The sequence below is a fragment of the Nicotiana sylvestris genome, chromosome 1 (assembly GCF_000393655.2).
Source record: "Nicotiana sylvestris chromosome 1, ASM39365v2, whole genome shotgun sequence".
NCBI lineage: Eukaryota > Viridiplantae > Streptophyta > Magnoliopsida > Solanales > Solanaceae > Nicotiana > Nicotiana sylvestris.
The window spans coordinates 116985837-117005579 of NC_091057.1; the positions used below are offsets into that span (position 1 = coordinate 116985837).

Below are 19743 nucleotides of genomic sequence, written 5' to 3' on the forward strand. Positions count from 1 at the left end.
TTTGGGTAAATGGCCAAATATTGATGTTTTCCCAGTTTTGAAGACTCTACTCTCGAGATTGTGAACAAAATTTCAAAATACAAGGAAAAGCAATCAAAATCCTTAATATGAATGAGAAAAGTAAATATTGTTGCCTACAGGTATTCAAAAAAGTTTTGAATCTTTACAAGATTCTGTCAAAACATCACCCCTCCAAGACTAATCACTGCTGTTAATCCAACCAGCAATATATGCATTGTTTGAAAGAGTGACTTCAATCCATATGCTCCATTACATGTTACGTTTTTGCCTTGATAAGTACACTGGGTCTGGTTCCTGCAATTTCAACAAAATAAAAGATTTCTTCATCCAACTTTGTTGGTCGACCTGTCAATGAAGTGGGATAAAAACTACAAAAGACTATGGTTCAAATTCCAACAATGACAGAAAGCGCAAAGCGATTTCTCTCGATCTGCTTAAACCTTAGTGGAGGAGTTATCCAAACTTAGTGCTAGTGAAATAGTCAAGGTGTGCACAAGCTGATTTGACACCAAAAAGGATAGTCCGGTGCAGTAAGTTCCCGCTATGTGCGAGGCCTGGGGACTTACCACAAAGGTCTATTGTACGCAGTTTTACCCTGCATTTTTGTAAAAAATTATTTTCACGGCTCGAACCCGCGACCTTCTGGTCACAAGCTGATCTGACACCATTGTTACTAAAAAAAAGGACTTATAATTAAGAAGATTTAGAATTGCTTACCTTGAAGAACAAAATGACACAACATAGTCAGTAGAAGAGCAAGTGATGACACTAGTTGGATCATCAAAGGCAAAGCTATAAGCCACAGGACATGCTGTTTTGAAAATCCTTGAATAGTTTGTAGGCAAACATGACACTGGGCTACTATATGCACCCCGGCAGCAATATTCATCGGTGTCGAAGACGTTACACGCGCTCCGGCAAGCGATCGTCTTGTTGTTCAGCTTAAGAGCTAGCTCAGAAGGGCAATTTGGCCTAAGATCACTGTCACAACCAGCAGAGCTGCAATTTCCTTTACCATTTACAGGTTTTACTACTATAGGCAAGTTGAACCCATCAACAAGGCTAACGTCGTAAAAATCTGTTTCTCCAAGGGTAAATTCGGCAATTGAAGCTGGAGGCTGACCCGGTTCGTTACATTTTAGACCGGTTCCGCATCTACCGGTTTGGCACGTACCGTTATTGTTCTTGTCAAAGTCGCAGCCGGTTCGACCCCATATACGGCCACTCCACCCGGTCGGGGCAGTAAAAACGGCAGATTGGCCTTGTTTTAGTTCAAAACCATCTCCGCTGAAATTGTTTTTAGGTGTAATTCCAGGCCATACTGTCTCTTTACAATAGTTTATAATGGTAATATTTGCACACTCGGACAATTTTACCCCTGTCACACAAAAATGTGTCAAAACTCACAAATATAAAATGATCAACAAGTGTAAAGAAAAGGGGAAACACTAATCCTCCCTTGAGCATGAAACTCAATAATAATCTAAGTGCAATTCAAGTCACCCTATAAGAGAAAGTCGTGCAACCAAAGTAGCACTTACTATACAAGGGAGGACGGAGCACTAAGAAACAGAATGCGTCATCACTATACTAATTCTAAAATGAAATAAGTTGAAAGATTTTCTTACTCTCAATCTTGACGATAAGAAATATTATTCACGTATAAAGAAAGGAAAGAGAGCTATCTTGCTAACCTTTTTGGTCTCTTATTAGAAAAATGTAGGAAGGAGAGATAATGTGTTACCTAAGGCAATAGCAAGGAAGAGAAACCAAACTTGGGAAGATGAAGTGAAGTGGGAAGCCATGAGCATTATGTACTCTAACTAGTGTAGTTGAGCCTTGATAGTGAAAGAAGTGTAGGACAAGTGAGTTTATATGAAGAAGAAAAGATGTCAAAAGTTAAGAGAAGAATACGTGCAATGGAGAGTGAACATTAGAAACTGTGGCCAGCCAAGAGAAGGCTTCCTTTCTTCTTCCTTGATTATTCCTTACCTCCGACCATTTTTTACACTCATGTGTTCGTTACAATTGTCTCTCCCCCTCTATTACTAGTGAGCTTTTTTTTTTTTAATATTCAAGATTAACATAAAGGTGCAAGAATCGTGATATCTAATTTTCCTTTATTAAATACATGTACTGTGGGATATCTTTTAGGAGTCACACTAATTGCCTGTTTAATTTTGTTACTCCAAACTAGCGGTGACAAAATGGTTAAAACAAACAATTAATTACCCATATTATTCACTAAAAATGGGTTGGATAATGAACTTTTTAAAAACGGGTCAAATATAGATAAGAACCATATTATCCATTTTGAAAATGGATAATTAATGGGTTTAACTTTACATTTGTAAAGCCTCGAATTAGGGGTTCCTCAAGTTTGGGAGGCTAGGAATTCTCCCAAAGTGATCATATTCAAGAAGCCATGGATAATATAGTTACACATACTATCCGTCGGTTAACCCGTTTTTTATTTGTATTAAATATGGGTCGGATCGGATAATTTATCCGTTTTTATTGTAAAAATAGCACGGTATAACCAGTTTTCGGACTGGTCATTCAAAAATAGCCAGCGTTTACGAAGTCAATGAAAAATAGCCACTATCTTGCTGCAACAGAGACCGGTCCAGCATAATATACTGGAGTTCGGTGCACCTGTGTATGAACTTCAACATATTATACTGGACCGGTATACTTTGCTGACTCCAGTATAATATACTGGAGACTAGAGCACCGGTGCTCCAAACTCCAGTATATTATACTTGCTGGAACTCCAGTATATTATGCTGGAGTTCTAGTGTACTTATGCTGGAACTCCATCATATTATGCGGGAGTTCCAGCATACTTATCCTGGAACTCCAGTATAATATGCTGGAGTTCAAGCATACTTATGCTGGAACTCCAGTATAATATACTGACGTATTTTTCGGGTTTTGAACATTGTTTTCGCTCAGATTTTTCTTTACATGAAAAGTGGCTAAATTTCGATTACTTTTGAAACTGGACTATTTTTAAACGACCAGTTGTAAATCTGGCTATTTTTTATCCGTCTCATATCCGACCCAACCCGTCTAGTTGTCACCCCTACTCCAAACATTTGGCCTCCCAACTTATTGAGACTTAGGAGTTCATGGGATTTTTTAGGATCACGGAATGAATGCTTCCGATTAAGCTACTATGTATACTTCATTTATCTTCTCCTCGTGTCAGTACTAAATTCATATGGGATTTAGAACATAACTCGCCTATTGTTTCAATTTAACTTTAAGTACTATTGTGGTTTTAATTAGGACTTTTTTTATATCAAATTAATATTTACTTTGTATTATTTCCAAGCGGTGCTGGTGTGGTATATATATTTGATTTTTTTAATAAAATATTATTTACACATACTAAATGATGTTCTTTTACATTTTGCGATTAGGTGACATCCTTTGCTGAAAAATGTCTCCGTTATTGCCCGCACGGCTCGGTAGCTAGATAATACTTAGCTTTTAATTATTTCGTTTTCATTAACCCCAATCCCACGTAGAGAAGGATAATGTCGCTCTCCAGTTATTTATATTCGTGTCTTTTTCTTTATTTTTGAGCTGATGATCTACCAGAAACAACCTCTATGTCTTTTAAAGGCAGGGGTAAAGTGTGCGTACATTCTACCTTCCTCAGACCCCCCACTTGTAAAATTACACTGAGTTTGTTGTTGTTGTTTTCTTTATTTTTGAATACTGAAACATTGCATCTAGATAAGCAATATATAGTAGAAAAGATGTCTACAAAAGAATTTTACATGTTCAGCAAACAAAGAGATTATAAGAAATGAATTATGCACAGCCAATTATTCGTTCTTTAATTTAGCGAAACAGGGAACGAGCAGTACTGCAACTATAGCAATGACAATTCTTCCCATTCATTCTTAAATGGAAAACGTAACATGCAAAATGCAAATTCAGCTATTCTGAAATGAGTAATAACCTTTTACAAATAGGGCAGAGCTAAAGTCGAGCTCATGTCAAAATTAATTAAGATGAAAGTTAAGTTCCCATCGAATCATGACAGCTTAATTATTATTCTTTTTTTTCTTTAGTAATTGCGGTGTCCGTGATCAACTTGCACTTTAACTCAATTAATTCTACGGCTAATAACTACTACTTTCGTTCTAATTTACGTGAACATGTTTAACTGGACGCGAAATTTAAGAAAAAATGAAACTTTTTGAATTTGTGGTACTAAACAAGTCAAAAAAGAGTCATAGTATTTGTATTGTTATAAAAGTTTTCATTAGAGATAAAATTGAAAATTTAAGCTAAATTGTTTACAAATTTAGAAATGAGACATTTTTTTCGGAACACACCAAAAAAAATAAGTTCATGTACGCTTTGAAACTATCTTCTAGAACAACTCCCTCCACCAAAAATCATGACAGCTTATTCTTGTCGAGAGCTTTCCTCTTCTTGGCATAATTCTTAGAATGAAAATCAAGGAAGAGTGCCAACAAGGAAGCATTGAAAACTGCATTGAAGCACCATCCTTGGATCCCGGAACAACCCGACCCGGTAAAGTGATAGAACAACATCAAACCCGAAATCAAGAAGCTGAACACAAACTGGATAATTTGAAAGTCAGTGACCAATCTCTTCCACCATGGCCGTACTCCTAAGGTACACAGAAAATAATAAGCGTACATTAGCACATGAACTGAAGTATTTGTAACAAGCGCCACAGGAAACAGAGTCTGCGAAGAAGAAAGCCACAAATAACACATGACAACCACCACCGCATGATGGTACACGTGGAGGAACGACAGCCGTCTAGTTCGAGACCCACTTAGAATGATCAAAAGGGTGTCCACAAATTCAAGAATCTTGGAGAAGTAAAAAATGTAAGCCCAGAAAAAGACAGGTCCACGTGGAAGAGTGTGATTGGCTGGGAAGCAGATGACCCAAGTCCAGTCATTTTTTGGCATTTGGTGGACGGCTGAGAGGGAGCATCCAACGGCCATGATAAGGGAGAGAAGGCAGAGGATAAGGTTGTGGACGGCGGAGATGAGGCGGAGGGCGGTGGGGGAGAGTGGAGGGAGAAGAGGGAAATGGTCGAAAGAGAAAGTGAGAGTGAGGTAAGCGAGGACTGCGAGTGTGAGGAAAAGTGGCGATGCACCGAATGTGGAACCTTGTTTCCATTGGAAGTTGGTGATAATCGGATGAGTAACTAGCCAATAGTGAATAGTGGAGTAGAGAGCTTCCATTTCGCCGCCGATCGCCGGTGAAAATGGAGGCGGTGAAGCTATGAGGTTACGTTATTTATTTCCAAGCTGAGATGATAATACTACAGAATTGATCCCCATATCCGGCAAGTCAGCAACTTGTGTTCTTTTCGATAGGGGATTGTGAGGCATCTAAATCGACACGTCATCTCTTCAAACAAATGGACATGGTTTCTTTTTTCTTTTTTCTATTTTTGCCAATAATGGTACCTAAAATTTAAAACAATTGAACCATCCCACCACTCACTTTTTTACTAGGGAGAAACTTAGAGCCAGATTGGACATAAAAAGTTTTATCTTTTTTCCCAAAAAATTTTCATTCTTTTTCGAAATCAGCATTTCTTCGTACACTTTTCAATTTTCACTTAAAGATGCATTTTAAAAAACTCCAAAAAGCTGTTTTTTAAAATTTTTACTCACAAAACTTCAAAAACAACCCAAAATTATATTCATATCCAAACACAACTCTAAATTTCAAATACTATTTTCACTTAAAAAAATTCACCCTATTTTGAAATTTTACAATTCTTATGTCCAAACGCCCACTTATTACTACCTCTATCCCATTTATGTGGTGGTTTTTCAGTGAAGATCAAGTTTTCTAGAAAAAATATTTTTGAAACTTGTAATTTCATATAAATTATAAATATTTGTAGAGCTATACTTTTTTTTAAGAATAGCATTAAAATTTTAATTTTAAAATTAAATATAGGAAAAGATAGTTAAATATAAAAAAGATAGTAACTCTTTTTTGAACAAACTAAAAACGAAAATTTCCCACATAAAATGAGATAGGTGAAGTACACGTTTATAACAAAGCAATGAACAATAAATAAATAATTACTAGCATTTACTTACTGTAGCTCGTCAGTGTGTTCGTCTTCAATGTATTAGTTTTTTTTTTTTCAAACTTAAATATATTAGTTTAGTTCGTTTCATTTTTGCTCATCCCTGTCTTACTTTTTTCTCATCTGCTTAAGGAGAAAGGGGTAATGTTGGGAAGAATGGTAAACTTTTTGCAAGCCAATTATGTATTGCACTCTTCATAGTTGATTTTTCGCTTAAAGTATATATATTTGTATGTATATCTTCTCATATTTTATTTTTGTTTCATGGATTAGGATGTGAAATGTGTTAATTTACGTTAATTTGATGTGTTTTTATGTGTAGGAATGATCCGGGAGCAATCGGAGGCAGAATGTGCGAAATTAGAGCCAAAACGGACAAAAACAAGAAAAATGGGACATTTCAGCGCCACAGGTGGCACCTAGCCCTACCTGTGGCGCCAAAAACAGTAACCAAAAAAGGGGCAGCGCCGCGGAGGGCGCCTGGCGCTAGCCAGGGCGCCAATGACGTGAAATTTGTCCAACTTTGCCCGGGACAAGGTTATTTCGGCCCTAGACCTACCCAACACGTATAAAAGCAAGACTAAACATATTTTTGAAGGGGAAGACGCCACTTTGGAGAGATCTAACATACTTTGAAGGAGAATTCACGTGGAGGAACACACACCACGCTTGGAAGAGTCTTCTAACTAGTTTTTCTTCTCTTCTCTTCCTTTAATCTCATAGTTTATTAGTTCTAGAGTTTTGGGTGCTACATGAACGTTGTAGTTTGAAGCTTGAGTTGTTCTTGTTATTTTATCATATTGATTTATTTATTCAATCTTGTGTTTAATTATTTGATTGCTTGATCACCAATTGAATACTATCTACGAATCTAGGATTGAACTCGGGAGAGAGAATTCTAGATTGCATATAAGATTGAGTAGAGCAAGATCTTAACTTTGGGGGGGAGATTTGCGGTTAGGATAGGAATATACCTAATCGCCTTGCTTGGTTATTATACGGGAATTATAAATGTGTTCTTGTTAATCCTAATTCCATAGGAATATAGGCGTTAGGTTAGCTTGAATAGGCGAGTTGTACTTCGGGAGAAGGCTACGAGCAATATTAACCTTGTCAACCAATAAACGAGATAAATTAATTAGACAATTTAAGTTAAAAACTCAACGGGATTATTAGCTAACCCATAGCTCTAGAATATTCACTCGCATTGAATTCGTCTCTATAATTCGCCAACTTGTTTTCTTTAATCTCTTAATTTATTACTCTATATAAATTTTAGTTAAATATTCATACGTTAAGATTCGCTTGAATAGATTAATTATTTGGTTTGATTTAGTTTATAGTTAATCATAAGTCCATGTGGGTACGATATCAGGACTTACAATCCTATATTACTTGTCGATCACGTATACTTGCATATCTGTTTAGAAGCAACAAGTTTTTGGCGTCGTTGCCGGGGATTTAGAAATTAACTATTCAACTAGATTGGATTTTTACTTTTTGCCTATTCAAGTTTTTAATTTTTATTTTAAACTTAGTTTAATATTTTATTATCTTTGTTGACATGGCATCTTGGAATGATAATTGGTCGAATATTGGTTATTCTTATTATGGTGATCCTTGTCCATATTGTGGAGGACCACACTTGTGGCAAAATTGTGCATCTCAATCTAATGTGTGAAATTTTTGTAATGTGTGTGGTTGTCAAGGTGGACATTGGGATGGTTGTCCTAATTCTGCTTATCCTTCTCAGAGTTCTTATTATAATGTTTCTTATAATGTTTATGAGTTTGATAGGAGCAATGAAATGGAGGCTATGGAAAGCATGACTCGTATTATGGACATGATGATGCAAGTAGCTGAGCAACGGGACATGATGATGAGGCAAGTAGCCGAACAACAAGATGAAAATCGAAAGGCTATACAAAGAATTAGTGCAGCAATCATGAGAATGAAGGTCGAGGCGGAGGAAGTGGCTGAAGAGAGCGAGTTCCCACCAGAAGATAATTTAGAAGAAACAGATATAGTGAGTCAATTTTGGCTAGAGGAACAAGCTCAACTGATAAAATATCACAAGTTTCTCCGTGATGGTCTTTCAAATATGACAGAACAACTGATAGACGAAAAAACTGAGCTCAGGCAAGAGATAGATTAATTTGGCTTAGATATCCATGACATGTATGATCAATTGAATAAAAAGGTTGAGGCGTCTGATGCTCTACAATTAATTTTTGTGGATATTGGCAAGCTTGAGGAGCGGAAAGAGGAACTTCAACTATTCGACCAAAATATTACTAATGATGCTAAGGTTGACTAAGACTGCAAAATTGAGGATGTCAAAAATAATGCAATTTTGGAGTTGAAGCGTATTGGACCTCATTCTACACACTTTTCAACATTGTGTTTGGTTGGTGACATGGGAATTGATTCAGTCGATCATATAGAGGAGTTAATGGATGAGGAACAAAGCGTTTATATTCTGAAATTTGTCATACCAAGAAGGCAAAACGACATTCCTCACTTAAAGGCCAAGAAGTGCAAGAAACGATATTTATTGCTTGGTTCCTTCATTTTTACACCATCGCCCCAGGAACGTGATAGAAAAATTGATGCAAAATTGAGGACGCAATTCATATCTTCAAAGTAGAAGGAAAAGCGGTGAAAGTGATGGTGTCGTGCCGCGACGTTAAATCAAGCGCTTGTTGGGAGACAACCCAAATTTCTTTTTCTTTTTTACTCTTGCTTATTTTTTTATTGTGTTATTATTTGTAGTGTTGCTTTTGTATTTTGTAGGAGTACGAGCATGGAGTCAGAGCCAATAGGTATGTGCAAAAGCGAGCAGGTGGTTGAAACTAAGTGTGAGGTACCCGCACAAGAGATCATACCTGGGAGAAGTCTGAGTATCCCATGAGCTGCTAATTCTTCAGCCTTTGGCCTACCAGGGAATCTTTTTTACCCTCTTGTTATTTTTCAGTGTGCATTGAGGACATTGCACAATTTTAATGTGGGGTGAGGGGATTGTCTGTGTGATTTTCTGTGCTATCTTAGCTTAGTTGTAGTACTCATTTTTAGTGTAGTAGTTTTTGTTTTAAAAAAATGAAAAATCAGAAAATTTGGACTTTTTCCGATAATGGATCTTTTGGACAATTTTTTTGAGGGATAAAGTTCGATTAAAAACATCAAAAAGATTTTTTTAGGATAGTTAGGTAGTATCCATTGGTTTTTCTTTGGGCGACAGTTCTTTTTCAAGGGTGTAGCTCGAACCGGGTACTTTACTTTTTTTAGGAGTAGTTTAGGAAGAAACTGAGTTGCTCTGAGATACTCATTGACATGGTTGATGTGGGCACATTAGGCTATGATATACATTCTATTTTCCCGTATATTTGGTTTGAATTGTGAAGCCTAAGTAAAGTAAATAGCCTATTTTGTGACGCATTTTTCTTAGTTGTTTGACTCGTATGCCACATAGTGCAATATTGCTTAAATTCCTCAATTATGTGTGCTTGCTTGACTTGAGAGTTGAACAAAAGCATCTTGATTGAGTCATGTGCAACGTGTGTGTGAGGATTTGTGATTTTCTGTGCTATCCTGTGTAGTCTAGAACTTGCCCCGTGTGTTAATCGAAGCGAAATTGTAAGTTGTGCTAATCTAGGAGATGACGTAGGCATTTTCTTACTTGATCATAGATGTGCTTGTCACATAAGAAAACAAAATTTTTTTGTTGCCAGCCCCTTTGAGCCTATAGACATTTTCTTTGGCAACCACATTACAAGTCATACCCTTATTTTATTCTTAATTTGATATTGAATGAACCTTTACCTCCTAAGGCACGTAGTCGCTAAAAGAAGTAAGGTTAGAGATTGGGGAGTAGTTTCTGAGTGGAATCATGGGAAGGCTCGTTGGTGCACTAAAAGTTGAAATCAGAAGTCACTAGCCGATGAACTTTAATGTATGGAGTGTGTGAGGAAAAAAAGAGAAGAAAAAAAAAGAAAAAATGATAGTTAAGGTATGTAAAAAAGTACACACCTCCAATTCTTAATAATTTGTGCTAGTCGGAGTATAGAAATGCTTAATGAAAGTAAGGGCTATGTGCATATGGTTTGTGGCAAGTGAATTGGTTGAGAATAATATATGCTTGGATTGTGAATGTAGTGTATTAAAGTGCTTAGGAGGTTTAATCACTATTTCTAAATGTATCATACATGTCCCTTAGCCTAAATTACAACCTTAAAGTCTTAATTGATCTTAGATTTGGCTAGCTTAAATTAATAGAGATATATACTACGAGCAAGCTTATGGTACGACCACGGGATGCATATGAATTCTTTGTGAGAGTGAGCGAATTTTGTTCAACTGTGTGATGTCCTTAATTTATATTCAAAAGCACATTTGAATGTGTGGACTAGTATATATTCACTCTTTCGTTTGTTGGTAAGGGCACATGATCTCATGAATAATTGGTGATGTTGTAAACGTTCTTGTTGGGTGAGTGCATGAGTTGAGGGTGCTTAGTGGTTACAAGTCGGCTTTTGAGGTTGGGTGGTGACAAATAGGTTGTTGGAACTGATTGAATTGAAATATTATACTTAGGCATGCTTAAACGGGAAGAATGTGAAATTTTGTATGTTCATGCTCGTGTGCCGGTATTGATCATAGTCAAGGGTATAGTGTGTGGTTAAAAGTTAAAGTACTCCTCTATAATTGAGATTTGTACATAGTTGGGGGGTTATTTGATAGTCCCATTGCTCGAGGACGAGCAAGAGTCTAAGTGTGGGGTGTTGATGTTTCGCTTAAAGTATATATATTTGTATGTATATCTTCTCATATCTTACTTTTGTTTCGTGGATTTAGGATGTGAAATGTGTTAATTTATGTTAATTTGATGTGTTTTTATGTGTAGGGATGATCCAAGAGCAATGGGGGGCAGAATGTGCGAAATTAGAGCCAAAACGGACAAAAACAGGAAAAATGGGACATTTCAGCGCCACAGGTGGCGCCTAGCCCTACATGTGGCGCCAAAAACAGTAACCAAAAAAGAGGCAGCACCGTGGAGGGTGCCTGGCTCTAGCCAGGGCGCCAGTGATGTGAAATTTGTCCAACTTTGCTCGGGACAAGGTTATTTCGGCCCTAGACCTACCTAACACGTATAAAAGCAAGACTAAACATATTTTTGAAGGGGGAGACGCCACTTTGGAGAGATCTAACATACTTTGAAGGAGAATTCACGTGGAGGAATACACACAACGCTTGGAGGAGGCTTCTAACTAGTTTTTCTTCTCTTCTCTTCCTTTAATCTCATAGTTTATTAGTTCTAGAGTTTTGGGTGCTACATGAACGTTGTAGTTTGAAGCTTGAATTGTTCTTGTTATTTTATCATATTGGTTTATTTATTCAATCTTGTGCTTCATTATTTGATTGTTTGATCACCAATTAAATACTATCTACGAATCTAGGATTGAACTCGGGAGAGAGAATTCTAGATTGCATATAAGATTGAGTAGAGCACGATCTTAACTCTGAGAGGTGGCAGATCTGCGGTTAGGATAGGAATATACCTAATCGCCTTGCTTGGTTATTATACGGAAATTATAAATGTGTTCTTGTTAATCCTAATTCCATAGGAATATAGGCATTATGTTAGCTTGAATAGGCGAGTTGTACTTCGGGAGAAGGCTACGAGCAATATTAACCCTGTCAACCAATAAACGAGATAAATTAATTAGACAATTTAAGTGGAAAACTCAACGGGATTGTTAGCTAACCCATAGCTCCAGAATATTCACTCGCATTGAATTTATCTCTATAATTCGCCAACTTATTTTCTTTAATTTCTTAATTTATTACTCTAGATTAATTTTAGTTAAATATTCATACATTAAGATTCACTTGAATAGATTAATTGTTTGGCTTGATTTAGTTGATAGTTAATCACAAATCCATCGCTTGAATAGATTAATTGTTTGGTTTGATTTAGTTGATAGTTAATCACAAGTCCATGTATGTACGATATCTGGACTTATAATCATTGTCGACCACGTATACTTGCATGTTCGTTTGGAAGCAACAATAATTATCACGCATCTTTATTTTTTGGAGATATTCAAACTAACTTAAATTTGATGTTTCACTAGCACTCTAAATCGTAGTTTGATTTAGATATTACACTTAAAAGGGACGACACAAGTAGGCTTACATTAATAGAAATATCAAACAGAACAGAATAACTACGGCAGAAAAGATTATAAGCTGTCAATCCTTCTGTGGAAGTTTGTACATCTTGGTTGGATTCGAATAGGAAAAACATAACAAAAAAGAAATGAAAAAGGCCTAAGTTTTCTCAATCCCTGCCTAGCAAGTAAACGTACTCATAATAGAGCTCTAGTGCATGACACTACCAGCGAGAAAAAGAAAGTAGATAAGGTGTAGCCATGAAACTATAAGCATCTGAAAAAAATGATTGATCAGCAATATACCTACAACCTAGCCATTGAAAAGATTTGCAAACTTCAATCTTAAATCTTGTTATAAAAATCTAGAAAGGAATGAGGAAACAACTGAGATGCAGCTTTCCCAGTATCCTGGAACAGTTGAATCACTTCCAGCTGTAACGGTCATAACTGAACTTGCATCTCAGCTTCTTTAGACCAAAAATCCTCATCCAAGACTCAGGTTTGCAAAAAGTGAGCAGCTGATGGCCTACTATATCAACCACCTAGGCTCGGCTTGCTACCTTTTTCTTGACTACTCTTTTTCTCCGAGCCTTGGGAGCTGCTGGTGTTTCACCCTCAGTCGTTGAGTTACTCTGACCCTGTTTGATACCAAGAAGCCCGAGCCCGGAAACAATGGCATTCTTGGATATGAACCACTTTGATGATGACTGCTCGAGACCTTCAGTAGGCCGACTGTACGCCTTCAATACATCATCTGAATGAGCCAATGGATCCACCTCCACACCAAGCCAAGCTAGCCTTGATGTCTCTCCTACTTGAACATTCAAGGCTCTGCATAACAATACAAAAATATTATAGTGCTGGAAAAGATCAAATCAAGTAAACACCAATACTATTACAAGATCAACGATATACACACAAATATATCATGACCTCTAATCCAAGATATTGCATATAATTTCATCTAGTCTTGGGATACAGATGGTAATCTTTCTTTTACAGAAACAGAAATTGCTCTTAAAACTGCAGTCATCAAGTACTGCATCTGAAGAACTCAGAAAATACTATAGACCTGACAGAAGGGCAAATTATAGCCGAAAAGGACCACAACCAACTTTTTACTCACAGGGGCAATCAGTGTTATTAAAAGCGCTTGCTTCTCGCTTTAAGCGATGAAGCGAGGCGAGGCACAGTGGTAGCGCTTTTCTGGTAAAAAGGCGACTCACATTAGAAAAGCGAGCGCTTTTCTCGCTTAAGCGAGAAGCGACGAGTTAGAAAAAGCGAGAAAAAGCTCGCTTAAGCGAGCAGAAGGCATCAGCTAGGGCTTTTTTAAAAATTTTGGGCAAATAAACATACGAGCAGAAGGCATCTGTTACCAAAACATACGAAGGTCTTCTTCTCCAGCCCAGCGAACTCCAGCGACGACTTCATCTCCAGATCTCGGTAAGTTTCTTCTTCTTCTTCTGTTATTCTTCTTCTCTTCTGGTCTTCTTTCAATTTTTTCACTTTTTAAGCGCTCATTTTTTGCCCTAAACGACTTCTTTTTCTTCTGTTATTAAAAGTTTCTTATGTTATCATGATACGACTTCTTTTTCTTCTGTTATGCTCTGTTTTCTGTTATTAAAAGTGCTCTTTATGCCATTTATCTATGCCTATTTTTTTTTTTTTTATGTGTTAAATTGCGCTTCACAACAAAAAAAAGCGCGCTTCGCTTTGCGCTTCTGTGAAGAGAGGCCTCGTCTCTTTTTTGCGCTTAACGCTCTCCAAAACACTGGGGGCAATCATCTTTTGTATCAATATTAGAAAAGGAAGGAAATAGAAAAGGGAAAAACTAATTTTCCGAGTAAACTACCAAAACATGAAATTGACTGTGATAAAACTGCGGTTTGCAAAATGTAATGATATCATCTATTTTCCCAGCTAAATACCTCATGGCAGTGCTGAAGAAGAGAGCCACCCCAATAACATCAAAGTAACTAATTACAGCTCTGTCAAATCCATTCAACAGCTGGTAACGCAGGTTTGCATAAACACCAAGGAAGGCCCCATAACCAAGTGCATTACTGCTCACAGATGGGATACTAACTGATAACCTGGTGAATGGAAGAAAGAAGCCATCAGCAATGACATACTTATACATTTCCCTTACATGAATGAAACTTAAATGGAGAAATTAAATGACCCATATGCCAAAAAATGCTTACCTTCCCTCTTTTTTACTGGCAAGAAGATTTGATAGACCCCCTTGCACTGCTCCTGCACTGAGTCCAACCATACACAACTCTGCTGCCTTATAGAAAAAAGAATGAATTCTCTTCTGCAAGTCAAATTCTCTTAAAGGATAACTTTTTTCAAAGATATTGTTCGGAAGCTTCTGTAATGTGTTCTGCAAATCGAAGCGGAATGTATTCCCATAGGAATGACAAGGAGCAAGTGTCCAAACAACAGCAGCATTGCAAGCCGTTACAGTTAGAACGTTAAGAAGTGCAAGATCCCACTCCTGTTTAATCCTAGATCAGAGTAAAACAAAACATGTGCACTAAGTCAATCCTCTTGTAGTGAGTTTTATTAGCTTTTAACATTTCTGAACCAGGTAAGATTGCCCAAGGTGGGGTGGCTTGAAGAAAGCTGTCAAAGACCCCCCCCCCCCTCCCCCAAAACCCACCCCGGCCCCCAAATAAAAAAATTTAACCAATAGAATATTAAAAGAAAAGGTAAAAAAACAAAGTACCTTTCCTTACGGTTTTTGATCTCCCACCACACTGAGCAACCAATTGTAGTTGCCTGCTCCAGAAGCAGCTTGTATACAAATGCCGGATCTGCGATCTTCCTGTCACAGAAAGACAATCCAGAAAAAAATAAGGAAACTGGAAATACCGGCTTCAATATGTGGTAAAAACTTGAATACTCAAGACATGGTTTAGACCGCAAAATATTAGGCAACATTTAAAATCTGAAAAACTTAGATGACATAGCCTAAGGTGTCAAACTGCTCCATGGATTTAGAAAGCATTAAAGTTTGGGGACTGATATAGGCAGAGCAACTTCCATCCTGCAGAGTTTTATATCTTATAGGTTTTGCTGGTTTGATTTGATCTTCGTCCAAAATTGGTGCTATCAATTTCCTTTCAAGTTTTTGAAAGAAAAAACAAGACTGCTGCTCCTTCATCAGCAGATCAAACACAATCCTGCCAGCTCATCACATGTCATAATAGAAATCCCATAATAAAACCACATTTTGGTTCACTACTGCAGTAGCAGCTCTTTCATTGAATGCGTGGAAAAGGGTGAGGAACTTGTGATTTAGGTCACAGGTTCGAGTTCTGCGCCATGCAAACTAAGCCTGGTATTTAAGTGGAGCTGGGTAGAGAGGCGGGCCCATTATGCCCGAGTTTCGTAGGCTGCAGATGGTTCTAAAGGCCGGCCACAGACGGATTTCTCGGACATAAAAAAAGTTCTGCTTCATTCAAAGATCTTTCACGATCTCGAACAAGCCTGGCAAACCCTGGCAGCTGAGTGCCCAGGAAATGGTATTGGGTTGATATCTTTTTCACCCCTCCATTTGATTCATTTCATTAATTCTTCTAAGTACATTCAGAGAGTCTTCATATCTCGTTCATTTAGCGGCCAGTTAGTGAAAAGGAATTGACCTTCATGAAACAGCTTGTGAAGCTAACAACATCATAAGGCTTTGAAGTAATGGCAGCAATGGTAAGAAACGTACTTTTAAAAAAGTTATTATTATACATAGGGGGTAGGGGTAGGGGAGGGGATTACAAAGTGGGGAATCGAACCCTTACCAACAAGGTGAAATTTCGGATAACTAACCAACTGAGCTACTAAGAATCTAAGATCCCCACTTAAGAAACGTACTTGAAGATGCAAGATATTTGAGATGATCTTAATTTAAACAGACAAAATAACTACTCTGATCAGCAATGATATTACTGACATGTCATTACATACTATGTATCTAGCAGACAGGCTTTTGTCCAAGTAATTGCCCTGGGGTGTTTTGAGTACTGTAATAATGATATATTACCTGCCAATGAATGCCCTGGATAATCCTGGAGGAAGTAACCGAGAAATAGATCTCTCGATGGTGGGCCTAGCATTGATAGCAAGAAATTTCACCATTTGGGCAGAGCTGACTAATCCCTGGATGAACAAGCAGAAACTAAAGTTAGACATAGAAATAACACAACCAAATAAAACAACTCAGTAGAGTAATTTACCATTTCGTAGGCTTGCCGAAGTCCAGCTGGTAAATCCATCATTGTCTTCTGCCACTCGTTCAGCACGGCATCAACAAATTTACGATCAAACAACTGGGCAACATGGAAAAATTATGAGTGACATGATACTGTAGAATAAACCCTGTAGAATAAACCCAGAATTAAGTAGAAACAGTTTCCACTTGCAGAGGCCTCTTACCTCCTGCAGTATCATTCGCCTCCTAAAGAGTCCACCATCATCTCCCTCATCACCATCATCAAAATCATCGAAGTAATCATCATCATCACCACCATCGTCACCGCCATCACCCCCACCATGATTTAGATTCTTTCCCATATTTCCACCTCCTCCGCCAGTTGAAAGCTGTGATGTGGCCAAGTTATTAGCAAATTTGCTCAATCAAGTGTTTATTAAATAGTAGCACAAGGCTAACAATGAAGCTTAAGATCATGAGAGAGAGACTGCATCGTTCTCAACATAGTTGGATTAGAATGCTATATGTTATATAGCAGCAGAAGCGACACTCCACACCATCTACACCCAGCTAAGAAGTGCATTCAAGAAGAATGCTATATCTTCTCTTGTTTTTTTCACTTTTCCATTTCATTGAAAAGAAAAGATGCTTAAAACAGAAAATAATAGCAGCAAGATGCCTTTGGTAAAGGCATACGACACATCTCGAATCTAGTAAGCAAATTCAGAATTATTTATTCTTGGACACATTACCATTTTAGGCAGTCAATTTTAACAAACTTTGCATTTTATTTTGCTATTTGTCAGAGTTGGCCAGACCTTTGTCAATCAATTGCGAATGGCAATCGAAATCGCACCAAGAAAAACTCTTCATTCCCAGTCTCCAGCATAACACGTGGGGAGAACAGAAACATCTATACACTATTCATTCTATACACATAGCAGTGTCTCTACACCTCCTTCAACCTTTGTTAGCAATATACTAAATTACGACTTAAGTATGAAAATAACAGTGGTAATACAAGAGAATTTCACGCTCCATTTCTATGGCTGAGTGTCAGCCAGTCAAATCTTGAATATCAACTTAATTTGGGTAAACATGCCTTAATGATAGAAAGAGCCTTCTGTTGTTATGAGAATAATATAAAATGACAAATGACGAGCCTAAGACAAAGCTATATCAATCAATTGATCGATTTATCAATCAACAAAGCCTCAAAATCCAAGCTAGTTGGGAAATGTCCAAAACACTAGAACTTGCTAAATTCCAAGCATTTAAGCTTTTGACATTAATTTCAGCTTAAAAAGAACCTCACTGACTCTAACATTAAAAATCTTATTTTAGGCAGAGCCTTTTCAACTATCACTATATTATTTCTACCTCCCACTTTACCAATCAGCTGGAGCTACAAATTTGGAAGAAAAAAACGGAAAATTAAGGGTAAAAACGCAACAAACCTCAGGGCTAGACCTGGTCTGCTTCTGCTGGGTCAAATCAAGCTTCGATTTTTCCAACGTAGTCGCACCAAACGCACCGTATTTTCCTCCCTTCATTACCGGAGCGTACATAACCGAAGAAGACGACGACGAAGACGCAGGAGAATCGATAGAAGGAGAAGCTTGAAAGCAGCGTTCCAAGGCGGCAATAGGGTCGCCATCGACCGCCGGGGACGCCGTAGCCTTGACGATAACACCGTTGGTTTTACGAACTTTGCCGGCAAAAACAGAAGGGCGGCAGAGTAAAGGGGGCAATAAGGGTTTTGAAGATAAGTGGGGTTTAGAGGAAGGGATGATTTGGGTATTGATAGGCATGATTTGTGCTGTTTGGAATACTGAATGAGACATTTTCTTCTCTTTTTTTCAAACTTTTTCTTGTTTGGATAGGAAGAAAATTTATGGAAAATTTTTCTTCATAGAGGAATGGAACTCTCTGAGCAGAGCAGAGCAGAGCAGAGGCAGACTGCAGTCGTTAAGGGGCAGAGAGAAACGAAAGGGTGAGGTTTTGAAGATGAAGGGGAGAAAATTAGCCGACTACGCGACAAACCCAATCCACTGCGTATGATTAACTCCTCCGCCTTCACCCTTTGCTTTTCCTCTTAAACCCCAAATGCTAAATCAACTTATTTAAAGTTACTTGCCTTTTTCTTTTTTTTATGTGGTTGGTGTGCTAAGGGGAGGTAGGCTAAGGGGATGGATGGCCAGGATTTTCTTTATTCAATAAAAGTACTATAAAAATAATAAATAAGTCCTAATTTAACATGATTTATATATTAAATTGATGTATATGATGAACAATGATTCCATCATTTCTTGAATTTTGATATAGATGTTATTTGTAAAATTTTACTAAAATATGGCACACTGTAAAAAAAAAAAATAGAGAAAAGCAAAATTGGCGAGCGATAAGCTAAAAAAAAAAAATAGATTGACTTCTAAGCAACATTAACGGCTTAATTACTCGAAAACCAACATTACTCAGCAGCAATGACCTCGAGCTCCATGACCTCGAGGTAAGGGTGTTCAAAACCGAACCGAAATCAAAACTTAATGGCTTATTGGTATCGGGTTAACGGTTTAACGGACAGGGAACAGATTGAAATTTTTTCATTAACGGCTTATCGGTTTGGGGGCGGATTATTCAATTTTTTTAACGGATAATCCGTTAATCCGTTTATATATATAATTTATTTTTACCCATATTACGGATAAACCGAACCACGTATCCTTAATTCTTCTATCTTTTTTCTTAATTTTGAGTTGGTATTATTTGAAACAAAAAAGAACGGACTTTTTTTTCAATTCTTTTATTTTTTTTATTGTCTTTTTCCTATTTTGTGGAGAATTAAGTCCAGTCACAGATTATATAGGCACTGTATTCAAATTGGAATTGTTTTCGTCAGTATCTGATCCAACACAACCATCCGAAAGCCCTTCTTGGTCAATATCAGGTAAACAACTTAAATTGTTTTTTTTATTGGCAACTTAATCAATTACTAGAGGGAAGAAATAATAATAATGCCCTATACAGTTATTATTTTTACTAATTACATGATGAGTCTTGGTAGAGAATTAAAGAAATGAAATGGGTTTGGTCAAGAGAACATTTAGATATTAGGTGCATATTTTCTAGTAATTCATTGAATATAGTTTGAATTAGGTCGGTAAACCGTCCGATAACCGCCTGATAAGAGCTAAACTGATACCAATCCGCTCGATATCTTATCGGATGGCTAG

The 19743-nt window shown here is 37.3% G+C and overlaps 3 protein-coding genes across 3 annotated transcripts; all 3 read right to left on the reverse strand.

Moving 5' to 3' along the window:
• Window positions 1–6: 6 nt before the first annotated feature.
• Window positions 7–1942, reverse strand: LOC104213434 (pathogenesis-related thaumatin-like protein 3.5). Its single transcript, XM_009762934.2, has 3 exons — window positions 1766–1942; window positions 739–1399; window positions 7–315 (listed from the first exon to the last, which is right to left on the reverse strand). The coding sequence occupies exons 1-3, from the start codon at window positions 1830–1832 to the stop codon at window positions 177–179; spliced, it is 867 nt and encodes a 288-aa protein (XP_009761236.1). The 5' UTR covers window positions 1833–1942; the 3' UTR covers window positions 7–176.
• Window positions 1943–4276: 2334 nt separating this feature from the next.
• LOC104213435 (uncharacterized) lies at window positions 4277–5387 on the reverse strand. The gene has a single exon (XM_009762935.2). It carries the CDS (start codon window positions 5262–5264, stop codon window positions 4437–4439), a length of 828 nt encoding a protein of 275 aa, XP_009761237.1. The 5' UTR covers window positions 5265–5387; the 3' UTR covers window positions 4277–4436.
• A 6964-nt stretch (window positions 5388–12351) lies between these two features.
• On the reverse strand, window positions 12352–18600 carry LOC104213436 (protein RETICULATA-RELATED 1, chloroplastic-like). Its single transcript, XM_009762936.2, has 8 exons — window positions 17968–18600; window positions 16735–16899; window positions 16536–16628; window positions 16343–16458; window positions 15032–15130; window positions 14505–14810; window positions 14229–14393; window positions 12352–13131 (listed from the first exon to the last, which is right to left on the reverse strand). The coding sequence occupies exons 1-8, from the start codon at window positions 18352–18354 to the stop codon at window positions 12843–12845; spliced, it is 1620 nt and encodes a 539-aa protein (XP_009761238.1). The 5' UTR covers window positions 18355–18600; the 3' UTR covers window positions 12352–12842.
• Between the last annotated feature and the right edge of the window lie 1143 nt (window positions 18601–19743).

Coding starts and splice junctions, on each gene's coding strand:
- LOC104213436 (XM_009762936.2), bottom strand. CDS start 18,354: ATGTCTCATTCAGTATTCCAAACAGCACAAATCATGCCTATCAATACC. Junction 14,811..15,031: donor ATCAAAAACCGTAAGGAAAG/GTACTTTGTTTT, acceptor ACTCTGATCTAG/GATTAAACAGGAGTGGGATC. Junction 14,394..14,504: donor GCCAGTAAAAAAGAGGGAAG/GTAAGCATTTTT, acceptor TCCATTCACCAG/GTTATCAGTTAGTATCCCAT.
- LOC104213435 (XM_009762935.2), bottom strand. CDS start 5,264: ATGGAAGCTCTCTACTCCACTATTCACTATTGGCTAGTTACTCATCCG.
- LOC104213434 (XM_009762934.2), bottom strand. CDS start 1,832: ATGCTCATGGCTTCCCACTTCACTTCATCTTCCCAAGTTTGGTTTCTC. Junction 1,400..1,765: donor CTTCCTTGCTATTGCCTTAG/GTAACACATTAT, acceptor TTTGTGTGACAG/GGGTAAAATTGTCCGAGTGT. Junction 316..738: donor GTGTCATTTTGTTCTTCAAG/GTAAGCAATTCT, acceptor TTGAAATTGCAG/GAACCAGACCCAGTGTACTT.